Source organism: Gekko japonicus, unplaced genomic scaffold, assembly GCF_001447785.1.
Source record: "Gekko japonicus isolate JY-2015 unplaced genomic scaffold, Gekko_japonicus_V1.1 scaffold81, whole genome shotgun sequence".
Classification (NCBI taxonomy): Eukaryota; Metazoa; Chordata; class Lepidosauria; order Squamata; family Gekkonidae; genus Gekko; species Gekko japonicus.
In genome coordinates, this window is record NW_015162476.1 from 1,155,949 (window position 1) to 1,176,964 (window position 21,016).

Below are 21,016 nucleotides of genomic sequence, written 5' to 3' on the forward strand. Positions count from 1 at the left end.
TTCTGTCCTCTCATTCCCTGCTCATGCCTGTCAGTATAGAAGTCCTCTCTTAGAAGCAGGCATCCTGCTCAGCTTGCTCAGAACAAAAGCGTGTGGAGAAAGCTGTCAGAGAAAGAAAGAGAGAGTTACTTGCGTTGGTCCCAGAGGGGTGACCTTGCAAGACCTGAGATGAAGATAGAGGGGGCTGATAAGAACTGAGCCTCAAGCAGCTAGAATTCTTGACCTGGTGCCTCTGCCAGGAGCTTGCAAGGTGGGCCTTAGGCACCTGCTTGGGATTGCTGATGGTTTCATGCAGCTGATTCTTTAATACTTCATGGTAGCAGGCAATAGCCTCTTCAATCTGTTGAGTGATATACTGTTTAAAATGGCTTTGAGTGTCTTTTTCAGTGAATCAGTCCATATGCACTGTATATTCTGATTTTTTTAAAAAAAAATTGTGGGATTCCAGATACCTGGCATTCCTGTGTATTTATGAAATTTGTTTTCAGTTTCACTTTTGGCACCTGCCTTTTGACACACTTCCGGTGATGTCAGGGGGTGTGGGACATGCTAATGAGTTATGCTAATGAGTTCCCCTAGCTCTTTTTCTACGAAATGACCCCTGGGTGTTATCACTTGCTTCTGCCTCCTCACTGCAGCCCTGTGTTGTATGACGTTTTGTATATGTCGGTTTCTGAGCTCCTAGGATTCTCTTTTCAGGATTTACAGGGGGATTTACAGGAGGGGAAAATGTGAAAAGCCTGGTCCCACCAGTGTCTTATGTTGGCAGTGTCTAGAATGAAACCCATAATCTTCTAGCATCTTAGTTTTTTGCCACTGCCAAAACTTGAATGAGCAAAGAATGTTGGACTGAGATTGAAATGTTCATTTCAGTCTGATAGTCCATCAGGCATTATTAAATGAATGTCTTGAAGATGAATGCCGAAAAGGGTTACCTTGTGCTATGTAAGACATGACCTCCTCTTTTACAGGGGCAGATGAAGGACGAGGTGCAGGTGCTGGCGGCCGGTTCATAATAAAGGATCTACCATCTTTTCTTCGTTTTTCAGTAGCGCTAGCCAGTATTGCATCGTATACACCATCATCCAACTGTGCAGTCGCGTATGGATCTTCCTCTCCTACTTCCCTGGGTAAATCCTCTTCTTCCAGGCCTTCAAATGTATATTCATTTTTCTTTTTGTCTTTAACCATTTCCTGTTCTGCAAAACACAGAAGGGCACCTTCATAATACAGATCCTAGTGATTTCAAGTCCCTGGGTTGCCAAGGTGAATGTAAACATAAACCCCCTGCCAATGTAAACATTTGTAAAAATAATAATCAGATTGCATGCTGAGACCCATATATTCAATTTTAAATATGGGTGGCTGAATCTGAATATATCCCCTTATGACCTCAATCATTTCTACAGTGTCTATTAGAGACAAAATTGGCTTTAAAATTATACCATTTCATTGGAATGAAATGTTTTGAACACCAAAGAAGTGTTGTGCAAATGCTAAGTATTACTAGTATCAGCTCCTGACAATTTTTAATGAAAATTTAGAAGCTGAGTTGGTTCTAAGTTCAATGGGAGTAAGTTGCATAAGTGAATCATGCTGTTTTGAAAGCATCTATCTATATAAAAGAAAGTCCCCTCACCATAAAATCAAACTGCTGGACCTAGAGACACCAAATTTGGGGAGAGCGTTCCCACCATGGCGTAGGTGCTCGCTAAGAAGGGATTTTTAGAAATTCGACCCCTAAGTGGGTTAAAAGGGGGAAAATGTGCTCCCCCATTTATTACTATGCGGCTGCCAGGCAGCTCTCTCCCTGCACCCCCCACTCTCTCATTGGTCAGCTGCAGATCTCAGAATTCTGAGGTAAAAAAAACCAACAGTTACTGGGGACTACAGAGAGCTAATAACAGTTGAGGAAATCAGGAGTGGCCAACCGCCTGTGAGGTGAAGCAAAGCTACTGGCCCAGCCTCCCTATGGCTTCAGACATTCTCCCCTCTCCTACACCTGACAGGCAGTTGTCTGTCAGGTGCAGCAGCAGTTGCAGGCTGCTTAAAGCCACGACGGAGCCTGCCCTAGCAGTAACGCCTTAGTGATCGTGCCAGCCCCGCCTCCACAGTGGCTTCTAATACTCCTCCCCCTCCCTCACTGGATGGGCAGCTGCCTGTCAGGTGTAGGAGAGGAGGTGGGATGCTTACAGCTGCCGGGGAGGTTTGCTCAGCAAGATTGCCTTAGCCCTGCTGCTGGCCCAGCCTCCCTGATGCCTTTAAACATAATCCCCCCAACACCAGACAGGCAGGTGTCTGTCAGGTGTAGGAGCAGGACCAGGGTACTTTAATCCATCAGGGCCGCCGCTGCAGCAGGATCACCTTAGCAATGCTGCTGGCCCAGCCTCTCTGATAGCTTCCAACACACTCCCCCCACCTCCTACACCTAACAAGCGGTTGTCTGTCAAGGTGCAGCAGCGGTTGCAGGGTGCTTAAAGCCATAAGAGAGTCCGTCCCAGCAGTCTACAGAGAGGTCCTTCAGTAGAAAGGGGGAAAAAAGTATGCATGCCTCACTTCATTTTTATACTACAATCTTCTCCATTAGAATTCCTACAACAAATGTTACATTTCAAACTTTACATCATCAGTATTACAAGTGGATTTACGGAAGTTAAATACCATAGCGAAGCATGGGTATCAGGCTAGTAACCATATATACAAACATCTACTTAGCTACTTAAATGTACCTGGAGAACCCGTAAGAGATTTCTCATCCTATCTAGTACTGGATTTTAAGATTCTAGATTTCTGACACAGAATGGCTCCCATGTAAAAAATACCTTGCACTTTCCATGTAATTGGTTGTCCTTTCTCACAATGCATATCATTTTGGTGAGAATTTCTCCCTAATTTATGGTTTATAATAGGCAATCATAATATTGACCTATTACTTTCCAGGCCTATTGTTAGGGTGCCCTCAGAGCTAAACTACACAAGAAAGTAGCAGCTATGTTTGCTTGTTCATGTTACTGTCCTCAAACTCTCTGTCTCCATGCCCAGTGCCCTTTGGGATGCCAGCCTTCAGGTAGAAACTGGGGATCCCCTGGAATTACAGCTCATCTCCAGACTACAGAGATCAGTTCTCCTGGAAAAAATGGATGCTTTGGAGAGTGGACTCAGTGGCATTGTACCCCACTGGGGTCCCTGTCCTCCCCAGGCTCCATCCCCAAATTCCTAGGAGTTTTGCAACCTGGATCTGGCAGCCTTCCCCTCCCCATCCCCTGCTAGTGGCCAATGGGGATACGGCAACCCTAAGCCCTCGTCTGTCTAAAAGATATGTTGTCGAAGGCTTTCACGGCCAGAGTTCATTAGTTGCTGTAGATTTTCCGGGATGTGTGGCCGTGGTCTTGGCATTGTAGAACCTGACATTTCGCCAGTAACTGTGACTGGCATCCTCAGAGGTATAAACACAGAAAGATGGAATTCTTTCTGTGTTTATACCTCTGAGGATGCCAGTCACAGTTACTGGCGAAACGTCAGGTTCTACAATGCCAAGACCACGGCCACACATCCCGGAAAATCTACAGCAACTAATGTCTAAAAGATGTTTTTCTCCAGCTCAGCTTTCTGTTAGTATTGGATCTGGACTGACCAAAACTGGAGTCTGGGTGATAGACTACAGCAAGATAAGCAGAAGGGGAAGGTTCAAATTAGATTTCTTTCCCATGTGTTATACATGAACTGGATATGCATGTGAAGAGCAAACATGGCAGCTGCTGTTACGCTTAGCATGGCCTGAGAGAAGGTATATGAAGTACTTTGAACACTTAAAAATCCATTATATAAATGACTATTAATGTTCAACTGGGCTAGGAGAAACTTTCACGCAAACATGTCCTAAATGTGTACATGTGGTCAAAGCTATTATTTCTCAGTACAAAGGGCACTGAGTGAAAAAAAACAAAAAACAAAAACAAAATTAGGTCTATATGAAATGTCAACAGACTTAGGGTTACATGGCTGGCTGTTATCATGTGCATTAAGTATACATTAAGATTGCCAGTTTTTAAAATAGTGTTTGAGGAGTATTCTGTCAGAAAAAAAGAAAAGAAAACACATATCCCCAGGGTTGCCAACATCCAACTGGGGCCTGGTGATCTCCTGCTTTTACAGCTGATCTCCAGGTGACTCCAGAGATCAGTTCCCCTGGAGAAAATAGTTACTTTGGAGGGTGGGCTCTATGGCATTGTACCATGCTCAGGTTCCCCCCCCCCCCAACTCTGCCCTCCCCCTCCCCCACTCTCTGGGTATTTCCCAACCCAGGGCTGGTAACCTTTGGAGAAGAAAAATCTTACATGACTTAGTTTGCTTGTGTTCAGGTATATCAAAGAATTCTCAGGGCATATATTCAGTAAGAACTGTATCAGTTTAAAGCCAATATAAGTGATATGACTCCCTCCCCACTATCCAAGAATCTTGGGAGTTTGGTGAAGGTGCTGAGAACTCTGTTAAGCAATCCCAAACCCTCCTCAGACATTCTGGAATTCCCTGAAGAATGCCAACATTTATTAATCCTGTTTAAGTGCTTGACCAGAGAGGAACCATATGGCTTACCTGCAGATTTGCCAACCTCCAGGTGGTGACTGGATATCTCCTGGGATAACAACTGAATTCCAGGTGACAGAGATCACTCCACCTGGAGAAAATGGCTGCCTTGGGAGGTGCTTTGGAAGGAAGTCAAACCCCACCCTCCTCAGGTTCCACCCCCAAATCTCCAGGTATTTCCCAAGCTGGAGCTGACAGCCCTAGTCACCTGTCACCGGGGACAAGCACTAATAAATTATCTGTCAACGTCTGTTCTGGAGCTAAAAGACTCAGTCTTACCCAGTATCTCCACTACTTGCTCACCTTCAGTGTCCCAGCTGTTAATTCTATGAGAACTTGTTTCAGCAAGGGTTGTTATATAAATATTTAAAGAAATACATGATTTGTTCTTCATGCAGTCGGGGTATTTCCTTTACCACAATTAATAAAAAATGCATTTAAAAAAGAAAGACCTGTCACCCATTAGATATAATGCCTACAACATCAAGCATTTCTTGCAAGGAATAAGCTGCCATGCTATTATTATCATTCTCCTGACTACATTCGCTTTTTGGTCTCTGAAGATCCATAGGATACACCCCTGCTCCTGGCAAATGAACTTTCCTGGGAAAGAGGAGTCAAGCTCCAGATTGCTTTTTAGCAATTCTTGTGCAGTACCTGTGGTAAATGGCTCTCTGAAATATGTGGAAGGATGACTCATTCCAGTTCCTCTTTGAAAAGAAAATATTATTATCTCCTCACAAAGATGAAACCAACCTAATGCTTTGCAGAAACACAGCACAATTAAACCAAAAGATCCGTACTGAAAGTGCTTCTGTGGGAATCTGCTTCATTCCCAGGATATTAACTGGTGCTGCCTAGAATTTGAGATTGTATCTGTCTGTTTATAGAAAAAATTGTGATGCCATAGAATTATTCATGTATGGGGCAGCCAAGGCCCCACTCAGTAGACTGGCCGGCCAGCCATTTTAAATTCTGTCCAAGAAGTCTGGATTTTTAAAAATCCCTTCTCCAATTTTCTTGTGAGAAAAGTGGTGTTTCAAGGATAACAAGGAAGGGAGGGGCGCTCTATCTTGCAAGGGAGTGATATATTTATGATGTGTGGCATTACTGTCTTTTGCACTTCTCCTTTTAAATTTCTTCAAGGAAGTGAACCTCACCATGTTTTCTATCAAACTACTGCATGTCCTGTAAAAATAGCAGTTAAAAAGGAGCACACTTTGTGTTGAAATACCTTGGGTGTTTCTACACTGCAAAGTTACATCGGTTTAATTGCCATGGTTTCTCCAAAAGATTCTTGGCAATTGAAGTTTGATGCTATTGCTAAGAATTCCATGTTCTTAGTGACGGGCAGTGAAGGCGTGTGCAATTAAATGAATATATGTTGTCTTCCCTTTGTCTATATTGAGTAACTGTACATCGCTTTGAGCCCACTGGGGAAAGCGATTAATAAATGGAAAGTATGATGATGATGATGATGATGTTAGGGATGCCTAGCCCTTTCACAGAACTACCATTTCCAGAGTTCCCTGAAGAAATGGAAGGATGTACAAACCACTTTAAACGTGTAGAGTCCATCTTACTTATCCCTACGGCTAATAGCCCAAAGGCCGGCTTCCTGTGTGGACAGCCAAATCCTCACAATGAGGCCAGCCACATCTAGCATTTTGTGTACTTGGGGGAACACCCATATTGGCAGAACATATCTTTTAAAAAGAAAAGTAAAAATTAAAAAAGAAAAATCTTTTAAAGAAACAAACACAAACCTAATTCTGAGGTAACTCCTACCCACAAAAGTTAAGCAAACCAGCATTTGTCAGTTTATGTATTTATTTGGATATTTATACCATATTTATACCATGTTTTTCTCCCCAAGGGGATCCAAGGTATCTTGAAACATCATTCTCCACATTTTATCCTCACACCACTGCTGAGGAATGTTTGGCTGAGCAATTGGCTCAAGGTCACCCAGCAAGCTTCCATGGCAGAGGAGGGATTTGAATCTTGGTCTTCTAGATCTTTTCTGAATCTAAGTCTGTGAGCTTATCTAGCTCATCAGCTTAGCCCTGAGCCCTGCTTGCAGAGGAGAGGCAGATGACAACCAGAGAGGCTTCTTCAGTGGTGGAACCTCTCCTTTGGAATACCCTGTCCACTAAAGCTTACCTTACTCTCCTTGAGGCACCAAATCAAATGATTTCTTTGTTTAATTCATTTTAACTGAGATGTTCCATCTTTTTAAACTGTTTTATGAATAGCATTTTAAGCTACTGAATGTTGTTTTTGTGATTTTATTGTATTGATTTTACTTTATAAGGCACCTTGGGCAGTGGCATATACATTTTCTATAGAAAACCAATAACTACGCGTTTCTACTGGATGGCTCAGCATAGCATTATTTTCAATGAGAAGCAAAATTGCCTCCACTGAAAAGCATTCTGTGTGGGTAAAATTCCATCTGGGCCTATTGAATTTAATGGTGTACAAGTGATCATTTAATGTTACTTTCAATGAGTGATGACGAGCATGCATGCTATTATGTGATAGCATTGGAAAAAGTGCGGAAAAGGGCAACTAGAACGGTAAAAGGGTTGGAACACTTTCCCTATGAAGAAAGGTTAAAGCGCTTGGGACTCTTTAGCTTGGAGAAACAATGGCTGAGGGGCGACACAATAGAGGTTTACAAGATTATGCATGGGATAGAGCAGGTAGAGCAGGAAGTACTTTTCTCCCTTTCTTACAATACAATAACTTGTGGGTACTCAATGAAATTGCTGAGCAGTCGGGTTAGAATGAATAAAAGGAAGTACTTCACCCAAAGAGTGATGAACACATGGAATTCACTGCCATAGGAGGTGGTGGCGGCTACAAGCAAGGACGGCTTCAAGAGGGAATTGAATAAACATATGGAGCAGAGGTCCATCAGTGGCTAGTAGCCACAAGGTATAGATAGGAACTCTCAGTCTGGGGCAATTGATGCTCTGTATTCTTGGTGCTTGGGGGGGGCAACAGTGGGAAGGCTTCTAGTGTCCTGGCCCCACTGGTGGACCTCCTGATGGCACCTGGTATTTTTGGCCACTGTGTGACAGAGTGTTGGACTGGATGGGCCATTGGCCTGATTCAACATTGGCATCTCTTATGTTCTTATGTGATCTGGCTTTGCACATGCCACAAACATATCCTTGAAATGGCAATCTGAAGTTCCATCAATTCCCAGAGATATGGACTGGCCTTTAGGTTAATTGCTTGTGTGCTTCCCATATCAGTTCAATACTGCCATTCTTCCTACTATCATCAATTTAAAAAATAAAATAAAATCCTAAAATGACTAAGACCCTGCCGCAAATATAAGAGAGAGGGCCTTTATTTCCGCCATGATTCTGTACCTGGAGACACATAGAGAGGTTCATCTTGTCTTGGGGTTGTCAGCTGAACACGAGGTGGCAATGGAGGCCCTTTACCATCGTTCATGTCTCTTGTGTTGGCTTCAGGATCCCCTTCATCTATAGTAGCATACAAGCTGTCATCTTCTTGATATGACTCTTCCATGTTCTTATTTGCTTCTTCATCAGCCCTTTCTTTGGCTGTGCCTTCCTCTTCTTCCTGTTCTGCTTCAGCTTCTGCTTCTGCTTCATTCTGGATTTCCCAGCAGAATCCAGGCTGTTCTCTTGTCCTTGGCATGTCTGTTGATGTTAGGAGGATGCATTGTTATTCCACTTAAAATACACCATCTGGATGCATTTCATATTTTGCAGATTTTCCACCGAAGCAACAGAAGAGCCGCTAATAAAACTTTTATGAACTAATACAGCAGAAAGCTGTCAGACGTAGAACTCTGGTGAAGGAGCGACTAAAATATTTATTAAATGAACAGTGGAGGCTTTCATTAGGATTTGCAACTCCGCTACACAACACATTTGTGCACGTGATAACGTTAGGCTTTTGCCAAATTATTGCAGAGGCATTGTGCCTGCCCCTCCCCCCCTCCAGTCCCCCCCAGCTCAGAGTGCCTGATTCCTAATGCAGCACAGCACATACAGGAGAGAGAAGCAAGTTGTAACTTCGTGCAGTGGTATGCTTTATTCCTAACAGATAATGCCTTGCCTGCTTATCATTTAACATTTTTTAGCATGGGATAAACATTGCCCTTGGGAGAAGCAATTTGAACTGCTGTGAAGACTGTTTGTGAGGGGTTCTGTGTGACTTCGTTCTCACTGTGTTCAGATATACACAACAAACCTACCACAGACTTTGGTAGGTTGTTGTCAGTTTGGAGTAAAATATATGACTCATGTATTTTTTTTCCACCGGCAGGAACAATGCTTTCTATCCATTGAACTGCACCTCTTGATGGAGCAGGACCTTCTGGGATGTGTCTCAGAGCCACTGACTACATTTAAGTAGATTGTCTCACTAGCAAAGATAGTAACATCAACGGCCACCATATGGATATAAGACATGGGTCAGGCAAGAGAACTCATTTCTGATAGGAAAGTCTGGCAAGGTGAAAGTTGCTTTCACACACTAAATAACACACTTTCAATCCACTTTCAATGCAGTTTACAACTGGATGTTACTGTGTGAGACAGCAAAATCCACTTGCAAACAGTCGCTGAAGTGGATTGAAATGGCATTATTTAGCATGTGTGAAAGCATACTGGCTCAGTGGAAGAGGCTCTTCTTTACATGAAAAAGGTTCTATCCCCAGAATCTCTAGGTGAAAGTACCAGGTGGATGGTGATGTGAAAGACCTCAGCCTGAGACCCTGGAGAGCCACTGCCATTCTGAATAGACAATACTTACTTTGATGGACCAGTGGGCTGATTCAGTATAAGGTAGTTTCATGTGTGTTCACATGTGACATAAAGGCAATGGCTCGTCAATCAACTGTTTTGCTGTTGGAAACATCAGAACAATTGGAGCCTGCTACCATCTTTCCTTGGCCTTTGAGACCTTGAATTATTCAGATGGGTTTCCGTAACAATTCTTAGTCAAACCGCCCCACCCAACTGACTATTGTCTACTGTAACTGACAGGAGCTCTCAGAAAGAGAAAGGTGTTTCCAAATGCTGGCTACTTGGAATCCTTTAACTGGACATACCAGGGTCTGAAGATAGGACTTCCTCCATGAAAAATATGGAGCCCTTATCCCAACACTTAGAGCCAAACAACATGTTATGGCAGATAAGGTTCCAACCTGTGGCCATTAATGCCATTTTAGGTGAAAATTTAGCCCTTTTAAAATTGCTGCAAGGGCCCAAACTTGATTTAGCTAGCAGTGCAGTGGCAACAAGCACTCTTGTCTCCCCACCCCCATGCCTTTTAAAATGCTTGAAAACTACTAAGCTTAGCACTGGCCAGCAAACTTTACTCTTCCCAGTAGCTGTAACCATCATGATGCATTACACTGTGGCATAATAGGACTCAATAGAGCAGTAGCTGAAATCTCTCTATTAGAAACTTACAGGAATGTCCATCATGAAGAGGTTCTGGGCGCATCATAATCATGTAAATGTCATCTTCAGAATTCACTTTCTCTTCCTCCTGTTCACGTCTTTTGTAGTCATCTTCATGAATCTGAAAAATCAAGGAATACTTAACAATGCAGCCTGTCTGTTTCCTACTTCTGCGTGAGATTTCTGATTTCCCACCTCTGCTTATAAATTCTAATGCTATAAAAGCTTATGAAAGAGAAACTGAGAGAAGGCCTAATAGTAAAAGGTTTCCTTTCCAGATGAGACAATATGTAACCTTATTAATTACACCATAGAAATAGCATTAAGATGTTATATAATTTTTAAACTAACGATAAGTAACAATATATATAGCCAACACCCCCCCCCAATAATTAATATTTCGGGAATACATGCAGATCCAATGCAGCTTGCAGCATTGTTCCCCCTGCCTACAATACTGAATGAAACAGATATTGAGGTAACTAGAGGAAGAGAATCACTGATTTTGTAATGCATTGGTTATATCATGGAACTATATATCTAGGATCCATATCCAGAATATATTATAATATCCTGAATTGATCGACTTTTTACCGCTATATTCTTAATTCCCTTTTGTGATGGCCTTTGACCACATGCAATAAATATGTCTGTCTATATCCTAAAACTCACAGGAACAAAATGAACTTCAATTCCTAAATGCTGATTTAAGCTCAGATAGACAAGGTAACATGATTATGACTGAGGTTACTGTACTCCCAATCAATACTCAATAGCTTATTCTGCCTGTCACCGACTTCTGTTTAAACTGTTTCTGTGAGATTTCTACTTCACAAATTCAAATGCTGTACAAGCATTAAAAAACCTTGGAACAAAGCACAAGAGTTAAAAAAAAATGTGTTTTTTTCCAGGTTACTCTATACCACAAACTTTAGAGCCAATACATGATACAACAATCTTGTAATGTAATCTCTACCTGAAGCTTCTATGGTTCCCCCGCCGGTAAGAAAATTTGACTTGGCAACCCTAGTGACAGCTCAGTGAGTGGTGGCAGCAAACTTAAGGAGCAAGATACGCGCACGGGACTAGGGTGGGAGGCGAACAGCTGAGTTGTAAACTGGAGCCTGTTTCAGCACAGGAGGCAACCAAGCTTAGTTCAGACAAAGAAAGGAAACCCTTCGCAAGCCTTTGTGAGGAACTCATTGGGACCAGTCCTGATGACTAGGGTTGCCAGCTCCAGGTAGGAAGATTCCTGGAGATTTTCTGGTAGAGTCTATGGAAGGGTTTGGGGAGGGGAGAGGCCTCAGCTGAACAGAATGCCATAAAGCCCACCTTCCAAAGCAGTTATTTTCTCCGGGGGGGGGGGGGAGATCTGTTGTCTGGAGTTCAGTTGTGATACCTGGTGATCTTCAGGCTCTACCTGGAGGTTAGCTACCTTAGGCGTAGCAGTCAATGATTCAGTGCAGGGTCTCCTAGATCCAGGTTCTTGCTGTAGAGGCTGAGTGGGTGATTTTGGACCAGTCACAGACTTTCAGCCTAACCTACCTCAAAGGGTTGTTGTGCAAGTCAAAAGGGGGAGAGGAGAATGATGTAAGCTGCTTTGGTCCCCATTGCAGAAAAAGACTAATTTTCCTTCTGGTAAACCATTGTTGCCAATCTCCAGGTGAGGGCTGGAGATCACTCAGAATTACAACTGCTCTCCAGATGGCAGAGATCATTTCCCCTGGAGAATGGTGGACTCTGTGTCCTTATACCCTGCTGAGATGCCCCCCCCCATGACAGCCAATGTGATGTGGCAGTCAGGGCTTCAGAGCACAGTAGAGACAGCACGTGCGGGTGGTGGGTGGGGAAGGAAAGCTGAAGAGGGGGAAATAAAGGTAGGTTGATGATTGGCTGTGAAGGAGATAGGGTTGCCAACTCCAGGTGGGAAATTCCTGGATATTTGAGGGATGGAACCTGGAGAGGGTGGGGCTTGAGGAGGTCACCACAGCAAATTGGCACTGAGTGCCCAAGGCCTTGGCACTCTTCCCAAAGCCTCTTTCTAGAGCTCATTGTATTTATTTCCACAATGGACCTTATTCCTAGTATATGTATATGTGTGTGTGTGTGTGTGTGTGTGTAATATAGGTGCATCCTCTCCACCCTCCCCTTACCACCTATATATCTTTGGCCAATTTCTTCATACCCTCCATGCATCTGGTGAAGAGAGCTGTGTTCCTACAAAGCTTATGCTGCAATAAAGTCTGTTAGTCTTAAAGGTGCTACTGGACTTTTTAAAATCTAAGTAGCATGTGTTGCAGTCCTGTGCCATATAGAAATCTGCCAAAAAAGTGAACTTTCTTTTTTTTGTTTTTTAAATTATTGTAAGAACAACTGTAAGAACTTCCCATTCAGACTGGCCTTGGCAGTCAGTCTTTGATATATGTGCTGCTTTTTAGCTGGGTTTTTTTTTACAGGATAATTTCTGTGGGCATGGCTCTTCTCTGTGAAGGCACAGTGCCCACACACCGTATTTACTTTATTTATCTCATACCTTTCTCCTCAATAGGGACCCAAAGCAGCTTACATCATTCTCTTCTCCTTTGTTTTATCCTCCCAACAACTCTGTGAGGCAGGTTATGCTGAGAGTGTGTGGCTAGCTCAAGGGCACCCAGAAAGCTTTCCATGGCAGAATGGGGAATCAAACCTGGGTTCCTAGTCTGACACTCTAACCAGTATACCGCAGGCCTGTTTAGCTACCCTCCCCTGATGACAGCTAAACCAGGAAACTATGTGAGCCTCTCACTTCCTCATCTGGAGAGGAGCTGGGAAAGAGGCTGGCATCTGTGGCATATAGTTACTTCTGTGGCTGTTCCTCGAAAAACATGAGGACCTCCAAACCAGGGGATCCCCCGCCCACAACTGGGGATTCGCAACCCTACTTGCAGCCTGTGGTCCTCTATGAGTGGTGCTCCCACAACCATTACCCTTCCAGTATATTCTTATGGCTTATTGCCCATTTTAGATCTGACTGTTGGGTCTACTGCAGGTCTGCCAGGTGGTTGGCCAATTTCATGTAGCTTCCAGAGATTTCTAGAGTGAACTGATGTTACCTCTGGGTTTCCCCTGGAAGCAATGCCAGGGTGTTACCAACTGCCCTTGTCCCCTGCACAGTCTCCCTCTGGTTGCCAGGCTATGCCTGATGACCATAGCCTATTAGGTTGTATGTATTTGTTTAAATTTACATTGTTTGTGTGTATTTTGTCTTGTAAGCTGCCTTGAGTCCCCAGCGTGGAAGAAAAGTGGGATTAAAATATTTAAAAGAGAATAGGTGCTGAAATTCCTGGAAATGTTGATATTTCCTAAATGTAGATAGAGCATATTTTGGGGGAAATGTCACTTTTTGGGAGGGGCATGGCTCTGTCTCCAGTACTACCTTTTTAATAAAATAGGCTTGGATCTATTTTGACACATATAATGCTTATATCAACACATATAATAACTCTGCAAAATTTCAACAAAATCCATAACAGACTACATTTGTTCATTTGGCATAGAAAGACCTTAAGACAAAGATAAATGGCATTTCTCCCCCCGCCCCCACTAAAGTAAAGATTTCTACAGTGTTCCCATAAAAACTGCACTCAGTTCTGTTCCGTAATTCATGAATAGCTTGTTACTTGATGAGTCCAGCTACATATAAAACCTTAAATGGAATCCAAACCTTAGACGATTTTCTCTTCTTTGCAAAAGGCCTTGAAGCTGCCAAACTGGAGGTGGCTCAGAGCTATTAGTCTGAATTACAAAGAGGATCCAGTGTTTTTTTCTTGGCTACCACCCAGTCAACAACTGTACATACATAAGTCCCATTGAAACGATCAGGTCTTAAATAAATGTAATGTGGGATGGATTGTCCCTCTGTTTCCCAAGTCAGGTACCTTGAATACACTTGCCAGCATCAAACAGATGCAAGGCAAGCCTGACAATAAAGAACCAGGCCTGCCTCTGATTCACAGGTGTAAATATATTGTATTTGGGTAGCAGGAAAATAGCAGCAGGCTTTGCAGTCTCACCCAAGACTTACATAGAACATTTCTTGGCATTAAGCAAGCTTTTTCACTCAAATGTTGCTCACTGGTATGGGAAAATAAGTAGTTATCAGATGGAATATCCTGCCAAACTCTTCCACCAGTCATCTCTTAATTCTCCTTGTTTTGTTTTGTTTTCAAATTGGGTTTCATTCTGCTTTCATGCAGGATTCAAAACAAAACAGAAAAAAGAAAATGGGTGTAAAATAGGAACTGTATACACAGTTAATAATACTGAATCACATTATGGAGTACAGAAGTTGGGTGGAGAGTCCCCACCCTATAGGGCTGCCAACTCTGGCTTGGGAAATTCCTGGCCAGGCTGGGCTGCCTTGTTCACCAGAAGACTGGAAGAACAGTAATTGAGGAGAGCAGAATTTGGGATGAGAAGATGCTCATTAGGGATGTGATGCCATGGAATCCGCCTTTTGAACCTGCTGGGCAACTGATCTCCGTCACCTGGAGACTGAAAACCCTCCCACACTGAGTAAAAGTCAGAGGTGAGTTGCAGATTCTTCTGAATTCCCCAGTGCATGACGCCCAATACCGATTGCAACAGTGGTGCATCTGGACAATAGGCTTCAGAGGGATCCCCCTGAAACAGTCTGTGGGGCACTATTTGTCCCATTGGAGAAACCCACATGTATACTTCTGGGTTCCCCTAAAGAGGCCAGAGAGTGTCCCACCCCAGACTACTTCAGGTTGTGAACATGGCACAGAAAGGGGACACATGTACATTAAGCATATAACTGAAAAAGTCCTTGATAATTTCTGCTATACATGATTTACTTAATTTTATTTGGGGAATGATCTCTCTGCTTTCACTCATTCTTTTTAGCAGCTCTCCCTAAATTTGGGGCATTCCTTTGTAGAAAGTAGAAGCAGCTGTACCTGCTAGATGACAAATAAATATTAACTAACATGAGGCCAGTGACATCCCCTTTCAAATCCCCATTTACATGCACGGGGGAATCTTGACCTAACCAGATGCACCAGCAATTTCAAGAGGCAGATACAGGAAAAACGTGTACACATAGTAATTGTGCTTGCTGCATAATATGAATATTCTCCCATACTTTCAAAAATTTAGGAGAAGATGCTGGGGGAATGAAAGAAGAGACTTCACCAGGGAAGCAGAAATTCTCATGGGCCTGATCTTTACTAATCTTCTTTTTTTATGCAATTAAATTCTGCACTTAATAATATACTTTTAAATAAGCTCACTAGATATGGTTGTTCAGCTTGAGAACGCTTTTTGTTTTGAAGCCACAGCAAGCCAGTGATAGAATCTTGCCATATCTTAGCATCATGGAATACTCTTCTCCGCTGACACCATGTTCCTTCTAGCAACTGAGCTCAAGGCAAAAAAGTCTCCTAAGATGATAGCTAATTAAAAGAAGCTGCAGATACTCAGCAATGTAAATTGGTCCTGGTTCCCTGAAGCTAACTGCAATGGGGAAATCTATTGTGAAGGAGCAGCTGTCCAGTAAGCTGCGAGGAGAGCAGGTGATTCCTGAGGGTTTCTAATGTTGACTAGTACCAGTTGAGAAAATGAACCATTAAGTAATTGACAGACCCGTGCAAGAACTGCCTCTACAAACACATACAGGGCACAACTGCTCCACAAGCTTAACCTGGTTTAAGAATTATTCCATCTTCTCGGATAATAGTAGAGCTCTCTGACAAGTCTCAGCACCTTTATTAAACGACTAGGAATAAGGCCCATTGTGGAAATAAATACAATGAGCTCTGGCCTTGGGCACTCAGTATCAATTTGATGTGGTGACCTCAGCAGAGTATAATGACACAGAGCTTACCGTTTTCTCCAGTGCTGAGTGTCGTCCACTTATTGGTGGCAACACAGCCCAGATTTCCACATGACCTCTCCCAGCGACTTTACATAGATGTTAAAAGCATGGGGAACCTTGCAGGATCCTGCAGGCCAGAGGCCAAGGGGCAGAGCAGCAGTCCACAGTACCAGATTCTGGAAACCTACCTTTAAGGTAGGACAGAAGCCAAAGTATAACAGTGCCTCCTGACCCAATCCCAAAAGGTGCTCCAGAAGTATACCATGATCAATGGTATCAAAAGCCACCAAGAGCAGTAGGAAAATTAACAGAGTTGCATTCCCTCTGTCTGTCTCCTGCTGCAAGATATTCACCAGGGAAACCAAGGAAATTCTAGGCTCATAAGCAGGCCTGAAAACAGATCCAAACAATTTGCTTCATTCAGCAATCCCCAAAGTTGCCCCACCATCACTTGCTCAATCACCTTACAAAAGAATGGTATATTTCAGACAGGTCAGTAGTTATTCAACTCTCCTTGGTCCAGAGCAGGTTTCTAGGATCTAGAGAGCCAGGCTCATAAGGAAAAGCTGCAAATCATGCAGCTGTTCAAAAGAATGTCTCCCATCATACAAATGGTTGGTGTTGTCAGGTCCAGTTGGAATTGCAGTTGGAAATGGAAAGCCATGTGTCTAGTATTCCTTCCCCACTGCCATGTCTAGTGGGACCCCATAATGTAACACATGGCATTCTGCATCTCACTATCCTCATTCAACATAACTGGCTGCTGAGGATGGGAAAATAGCCTTGTCCCATTTCTCTAACCATTTAATCACAATAATACTCTGCAATACAGCAAAGGAGAATGCTATGTATATTTTCATCTAGTCACTCTTTGACAATCACATGGCAATAACGTCAAAAGAAAGCGCATTAGCTTACTTGTGGTAGTATAGTATTGGATGGATCTATTTACATCCCGTTCTTACAAAAAGGTCAACCTTTTGAATAGCGGAGGCAGAAAAACAATCCTGATTGCTTTCCCATCCCCACTTGCAAGAACGATAGCAATGCCAAGAAGGGTCATGAGCACAGAGCAGAAATGTCTTCTCCACGTTGTATGAAAAGACAAAAACAACCAATTATTCTTGTAACATAATGCAATATTGCTGGATGCTTTCTTGACCTTTGTTGAGCTGACTGCCTGATATTAATTGAAATGAGCTTGGTAGTCCTCAAGTTAGGAAAGATAACCTATTGCCTTTCAGAACTCAGTGCAATGGGAACAGATTAAGACCTTATTCATGCCTGCCTTGAAGTATATGTAGAATCCATATGGTAGCATGGGAGGGGGTATAATACTGCTTCATCTTCCATGTGTATTTATATCTCCTGTTGGGCTTGAATGTAACATGGGAATGGGGTTTATATGTGGATAGTTTGAGGTATATAAACTCCAAATGCACATCCTGATATCATAAGCCAGGATCACTGTAAAAGTGAACTGGATGCCAACACCAAGGCATAGTGGAGGACCGCTTGATTCCTCATAAACAAAACATAGCTAATTTTAGGTGTCATATATTTGAGGGCACGCTGCCCTCCGTCATTACAAAGTTGTGTGTAAGTACCTTATTTTCAGAAATGTTGAGGGCTGCCAAACTCCTGAGTTCCTGTTCCCCAAAGGGGGTAAATTAAAAATTAAAATAAGTAAAAAAAAATAAAGATTAATAAAAACCCACTGGAGTTACCCTCATGATAAGATGATTTCCAGGGAATACCCAGAAGCAATGGTGGTAGCTCTAGGAATCGCCAGGAAAAGTTTCAGGCAATTCCCAGAGCTACCATTGCTGCTTCTGGGTATTCCCTGGAAGTGGCATCATCACCTGGGTGACATCCGCCTATACCCCTTGTTCCTGCCCCCCCCATCACCAGTTGCTCGGATGGCAACCCTAGAAATGCCCCACATTATGTTCCAAGATTAACAATGGGACTCTCCTTCCCCAACAAAATAACACCACTCAAGTTGTGTGGAGAACTGGAATCATACTTCTTTCTTTAAATGTCCAAGTATATTCCTCCAGAGCTTTTCCCCCTCCCAACAGTGGGTTTGACACAGTTAATAAAAGGCATTTCCTTCCTTGGTTCTCGCTGTCCCTGCCCAGCCTCTCCTTAGATTTGCTTGGAATTGAAATCTATCCGGATTCATTACAGAGCATTCGTTTTCACTGCCAGCTCCACTCTGGTTTGTTATCCCTGCCTCCACTGCTGGACGAATCCCGGTGGCTGGGTTTTCCCCTGCAGAACCTTCTCATTTGAGTTTCCCACACCTGCATGAAAGCCATGCAGCCAGCGCTGTAAATATTCATTTTATCCATTAAATATCTCAGTGCTGTAACCTAGCAACCATGCAGCATAGTTCCTGTTCTCATTTCAGCATTAATACTGCTAATATACACACATTCTACAATGTAAAGTATTTATCAGACTATTGGAAATGTTAAAGTATTTATTGTCCATTTCCCTCTCTCCCCAATTCCGCTTTCCCCAAAGACTGTCCAGATAAGTGGCTTAAGAAATTAGGTCCCTCCACCTACCCACATGCACACAATTAGAACCAACTCTGCTCTTCATTAGGATTATCAGCCTGAAGTGTATTTATTGCCTTTCTCACCTTGCCTGATGGTTAACCAAAAACTGTGGGTGTGTGGGTGGATTTCAACACAATCACTCTTTCACGTCCTAATCATTCAGTTGTTTCTCTTTTCTGTAGCAGACATACTGCATTCCCCTAATATTCAATTTTTTTATACCTGGGAAATTGCATTTTTCGTCCCCAGACAGAAAATTTGTTGTGTGATATCGTGTGTGAGGCATGGTGGTGCATGTATAATAGACAGTAACTTGTGGGGAGGGGGTGTTTGTGCCTATGAAACAAAGAGGGGGAACTCTTAACAGGATGTATGGGAATCTGACACTACAATCCTAAACAGAGTTACACTCTACTCAGCCCACTGATGGATGGATGGAAGCATGGTATAGCTTGATCTTGTCAAATCTCGGAAGCTAAGCCGGGGTCAGTACTTGGAAGAGAGACCACCCAGGAAGGCTCTGCAGAGGAAGGCAATGGCAAAACTCACTGCTTCTCACTTGCCTTGAAAGCCCCTTGCTGGGGTCGCCATAAGTTGGTTGCAGCTTTATGATGGCACTTTACACACACACAAGCCCATTGATTTCAGTGGACTTAGAAGGGTGAATTTGATTTAGGATTGCACTGTGCTTTGAGGCCAGTGTTAGAAGAGAAGGTCTGTGCAATATTCCTTGAATAGAGAAGGCAAGGCTAGATCTGTCACTTTCTGAATGTTTCTCTTTGTCACTTGGCTGCTGTCTTTTTGCTTATCCAAAATGCTACTCTGTTGCCCTACAAGGCCCCTACTGTGTTTTTATGAACTCACACACTATGAAAAACCTGACCTGTGCTAGTTGTGTGCAAAAGGGACTGAACTATAAGGTGACTCCAAAAGATGCCAGCTACAGACACATGACCAAAAGAAGGAAGCTTTCTTATGAAAGAATGTGTCCATGGGCCCTGAATGTCACCATCCCTCTTACTTGCAGTGAGATGAAACAGCTTCCTAGTCACACACACACACACTGCATTGAAAAGCCAGGCTGCTGCCATGCCAGGCAAGAAGATAGGGGATCAAGACTCCATGAAGGATCCCCTTCCTGTGCACATAATCAACATGTTTTTTTTTGTTTTGGTAAACAAATTTTATTTTCTCAGGAATACAACATATAAAACATTTCATTCTATCAATTGTCTACCCCATTCCCAGTTCCTCCCCTCCCTCCAATGGCTTCCCACAATGCTTCCACCCCTGCTCCAAATTACTTCATATCATCAACAATATCAGTTTTTCATCATTACAATCTAAAGATAACATCGTTTGACTTAATATTGATCTAAACATATTAAGTTTTGTTTCACATCCCAGTTCTTTTCCAGATAAATTTTAAAATCATTCCATTCTCCAAAAAACTCATCGTCTTCTTTGTTATTCAGTTTTTTTGTAATCTTATCCATTTGTGCCATGAACAGAACTTTTTGTATCCATTCTTCAACCTCTGGTACCTTTTCTGTCTTCCAAAACTGAGCATAAATCATTCTCGCTGTCACTATCAGGTACCAGAGTAAAGTTTTTTTAGTCGTATTGACTTCTTCCATTTTGAGTCCCAAAAGCAGAATTTCCGGTGCTTTTTTAAAAGAACATTTCAGTATTTTTTGCATTTCATTGTGGACTTTTGTCCAAAAGTCTACAGCTTTCTCACAAGTCCACCACATATGATAAAATGAGCCCTCATGCCTCTTACATTTCCAACATTTGTTTGACATATTTTGATTCATATTTGCAATCTTCTTAGGTGTCATGTACCACCTATACATCATCTTATAACAATTTTCTTTAACATTAGTACATGTCGAGATCTTAATAGAATTTTTCCACAAATATTCCCAGGTTTCCATAGCCACTTCCTTATTCATATTAATAGCCCATTTTAACATTTGTTCTTTAACAGTTTCATCTTCAGTATACCATTTTAACAACACCTTATACATTTTAGAAATATTTTTTCCTCCTCCACTCTCCCATACCTTTTCAATTTCATTTTTTTCCTCTCTAAAACCATAGTTTTTTTTGTCAGATCTAAAAAGATCATAAATCTGCATATATTTCAACCACTCATATTCATATTCAATTTCATTCTGCTTTTTCATTACCCACTCTGTTCCCTCTTTTTTAATTAAATCTCTATATGGCAACCAGTCTCTACCTCGCTGTCTTGAGTAAGATATCAACACTTCTACTGGTACAATCCACAATGGTCTTAAGTCACTCTGGTACTTCTTATATCTTGTCCATACCATATACAAAGCTTTTCTCACCAAGTGAAGTTTAAAAAAACTGTCCATTTTTATCTTGTCATACCATAAATATGCATGCCAGCCAAATCTACAATCATGCCCTTCCAACCCCAACAATCTGTCATTTTCAAGCTTCACCCATTGATCCATCCATGTTAGACAAACCGCTTCATAATATAGTCTAAGATTTGGCATTTG

At 42.4% G+C, this 21,016-nt stretch overlaps 1 protein-coding gene across 1 annotated transcript in view; it reads right to left on the reverse strand.

Annotated features, from left to right (window-relative positions):
- BANK1 (B-cell scaffold protein with ankyrin repeats 1) overlaps positions 1 to 21,016 on the reverse strand; it is a 240,865-nt gene that overhangs the window by 32,025 nt on the left and 187,824 nt on the right. Inside the window, exons 9-11 of the mRNA XM_015405768.1 lie at positions 10,050 to 10,161; positions 7,971 to 8,267; positions 936 to 1,199 (exon numbers count right to left, since the gene is read on the reverse strand). Of these exons, the coding sequence (XP_015261254.1) occupies positions 936 to 1,199; positions 7,971 to 8,267; positions 10,050 to 10,161 (673 nt within the window). The remainder of the gene's footprint in view (positions 1 to 935; positions 1,200 to 7,970; positions 8,268 to 10,049; positions 10,162 to 21,016) is intronic.